This window comes from Wasmannia auropunctata, unplaced genomic scaffold (assembly GCF_000956235.1).
Source record: "Wasmannia auropunctata unplaced genomic scaffold, wasmannia.A_1.0 LD334214.1, whole genome shotgun sequence".
NCBI classification, from domain to species: Eukaryota; Metazoa; Arthropoda; class Insecta; order Hymenoptera; family Formicidae; genus Wasmannia; species Wasmannia auropunctata.
This window is the reverse complement of record NW_012028676.1, coordinates 9,071-12,673: the sequence shown is the minus strand read 5'-3', so window position 1 is coordinate 12,673 and position 3,603 is coordinate 9,071. Positions and strand designations below refer to the sequence as shown.

Sequence of the window (3,603 nt, the reverse complement as noted above, 5' to 3'; positions counted from 1 at the left end):
AGATAAAGTATGTCTTTTAAACAAAAGCATATATGGCTTAAAACAATCAGCTCGGGTATGGAATGAGACTTTGCATAACGTTTTGATTGAAGCCAAACTGGTCCAAAGCAAAGCAGACAATTGTCTGTATACGTACCACGGATCACAAGATAGTCTATATATTCTCGTATACGTCGATGATATCTTGGTGGCAAGTGAATCGAATACAGCCATCAGGCGAATCGAAAAAATACTAAAGACAAAATTTAATATCGAGAATCTTGGCTTGGTAGCAAACTACTTAGGCATAAGAGTAACCAAGCTTAAGGACACTTTCTTACTGGATCAAAAGAAATATATTCTGAATGTAGCAGAAAAATTTGAACTGGATAAGGCCAAGCATTGTGATATCCCATTAAGCCCATCGTATTATAACGATCCAGACGGTGAGAAATTACCAACTAACGACAAATATCGCGCTGCAATTGGTTGTTTATTATATATTTCGACAAATACCAGACCTGACATCACTGCTGCAGTCGCGATTCTGTCACAAAGGGTAGCAGCCCCAACCGTAGCTGACTGGAATCACGTGAAGAAACTTATCAAATATCTCAAAGGAACATTGTCTCTTCGTCTGAGGCTCGGAAGTGCTAAAGAAAATGAAAAGCTCGTTGGATTTGCAGACGCAGATTGGGCAGAAAAACGTGGAAGCCGCAAGTCAAATACTGGTTTCATTTTCATGCTAGGTGGAGCAATAAGCTGGTGTTGTAAGCGCCAGTCATGTGTCGCATTATCATCGACCGAAGCAGAGTTCATTGCCTTATCCGAGGCATGTAAGGAGTCGGTATGGCTTCAAAGAATTCTAGACGATCTCAATTGGAAAGCAGAAAAGAAGACAACCATCTACGAGGACAACCAAAGTGTTCTAAAAATGATCATCGATGAAAAATTAAGCAATAGAACGAAACATATAGACACAAAAGTTTATTTTGTCAAAGACTACATTGACAAAGGACTCGTAATCTGCGAATACTGTCCAACCGAACATATGTTAGCGGACTTATTTACCAAGGGGATAGCTAAAAACAGATTCATGACTTTAAGAAGGCGTTGCAATTTAATTTCCATGGATTAAGGAGGAGTGTTGGAGATTTCATTTTAACTTGTGTTATAATCCATATTAATTACATTGAGTTATTACTTTTGTTCTTTTATTATCTTAAACAATATGTGTTCTCTTTTTATTTTGAAGAATTATTTGTATACTTACACCTACTCTCTTATATAGATCTGCACTCCATCTTTCCTACACTTGAGTGTGCCCTCTATATATAACTTTGTACTCTCCGTTCATTTTGATACTGTATTGACATCACGTGTGCGTTAATAAAAGGAAAGATTGTATCTCATTAATATCTCACGGATAATTTACTGTGCTTGAAATACTCGATAACCAAATACAACACAATATATGTGTAAAAATGCAGTACGTACGTGAATATTATGTGCAGTTTTAGGTTGCGATTAATCTCCACACGTTTGCGATGAAACAAAAGGAACTATATATGTGAAAAAACAATAAAATTACGATTTATTTTAATGTCCACCGCTAGATGGGTGTTCCCGCGATTTTTGCATCATTCGTCAAGCAAGACGGAGGCCAGCTGAAGGCAGCTGATTATGACAGGTTAGAAATAATTTATTATTATTAATTTTATTATTTAAAATACGAAAATCATATATCAATATATCTTAAAGTATCTTTTCATGCTGACGCTCGACATTCTTAGCGTCAAAACAGATCACGTGATCATAATTAACGCTAGTATTCGGCTGCGTTCCATTTAGCGCTTACAGCTCACTAAATCATTTCATCCTTGTTGTTTATCAAATGTTAAACAAAGACAAATGATGCTTATAAGCGCTGTAAGTGCCAAGAGGAACGCAGCCTTTATCGATTTTGATATGATCTGTATTGATGCTTCATATCAGCGTCGAACGGCAGTATAAAATTGTACCATTTGTAGCTTTACTAATAATATACCGGTATTATTCATGTTTGTAAAATCAGTATTAATGATATATTGGTATATTACAATTATTTGATATATAATACTTTAATATTATATATTATTTTTTACAGAAAAAAAAATAGAAAAATTTTCTGCGCCACAGCTGCACTTGCAGTTGCGGCAACTGCAAGAGGCTGTGATGCGGCTTACGCAGCAGCAGCAACAACTCTTGCAGCAGCCGCAACTGCAGGAGCAGCAACAGCAACAGGAGCGGCAACAGCAGCAGCAAGAACAGCCGCAGCAGCAGCAACAAGAACAGCCGCAGCAGCAGCAGCAAGAACAGCCGCAGCAACAGCAGCAAGAACAGCCACAGCAGCAGCAGCAAGAACAACCGCAGCAGCAGCAATACTATGGTATATTTACTTCTATTTGTTAATAAATAATGTATATTGACATATGTGTATACACATATATATCAATATATATATATATATATATATTAATATTATATTTATTTATTTTTTAAATTTTATTTGCAGCTCAGACAGGACGAAGGAGTGGTGGGCGCTCCCGCGCCCGTTGGTTTTACCAACGGGGAAAGCGCGGGGGCACACTGGGGCGTCCGGTGCAAGGCGGTCGTGGCGCCCGTAGCAGTCGTGGCGGTCGTGGACAGAACATTAATAATTACTATTATTATTATAATTAAAAAATAAATATATTAACTCATTAAAAATAAATATAAAATAATTATTTTTTATTGTCCTCTTGCCGGAAAAAACCTCCTTCTCGCGATTTCCATAGTTAATTTAAAAGCATATCCGTTTTATAATTATTTATTTATAATTAAAATGCGAAAGAATAATTATTAAATATTAATTATTTATTATTATTATTTAATATTAATCCTTATTTGCATATTAAAATCACTTTCAGTTATATATTATAATAATTTAAAAATTAATTCATTATTGGAACAAATGGGAGTAATGTTGTATCGCAAAAAATTAGATGATATTTTTTATTGAAACTTCATTACAAAAAAATTAGTAATAATGTATTTTGAAATATTTATTTTAGTTCTTATAACTGCATGACAATGTCCCTGGAAACTCTGGATCCCAAAAACCTTCAAAAAAATTATATTTTGTATGTGTATATATATGTATATATATGTCCAATGTTAGATACCAAGCCATTACGTGATACTTAATGGCACATTCCAAGACATTTGTTTAATTCCAGGTCTGTCCCGGAAACAAAATTTGTCTTATGGCATTTTCCAGGACATTTTATATGTATACAAAGTTTCCAGGACAGTCCTGGAAACTTATGTATACATATAGAAATTGTACATATCCAAATGTACGTATATATAAATATATATAGAAGTTTCCAGGACAGTCCTGGAAACTTATGTACACATAAAAACTGTACATATCCAAATGTATACATTCCGCGCCAAAATTAAAGGATTACCTGATCTGATCGCTAAAAATAGGCAAATTTCAAGAAAGTATAACTTCGTCAAAAATGATCGTAACTGAATGATCAAGAATGCATTTCACAGCTTAAAGTCTCTACTTTCAAATCCATTATTCGTTAAATGACT

At 34.7% G+C, this 3,603-nt stretch overlaps 1 protein-coding gene across 1 annotated transcript in view; it reads right to left on the bottom strand.

The window, feature by feature from the left end:
- Positions 1 to 2,523: 2,523 nt before the first annotated feature.
- LOC105459051 overlaps positions 2,524 to 3,603 on the bottom strand; it is a 10,114-nt gene continuing 9,034 nt past the window's right edge. The window contains exon 4 of the mRNA XM_011704723.1: positions 2,524 to 2,681. Within this exon, the coding sequence (XP_011703025.1) occupies positions 2,524 to 2,681 (158 nt within the window). The remainder of the gene's footprint in view (positions 2,682 to 3,603) is intronic.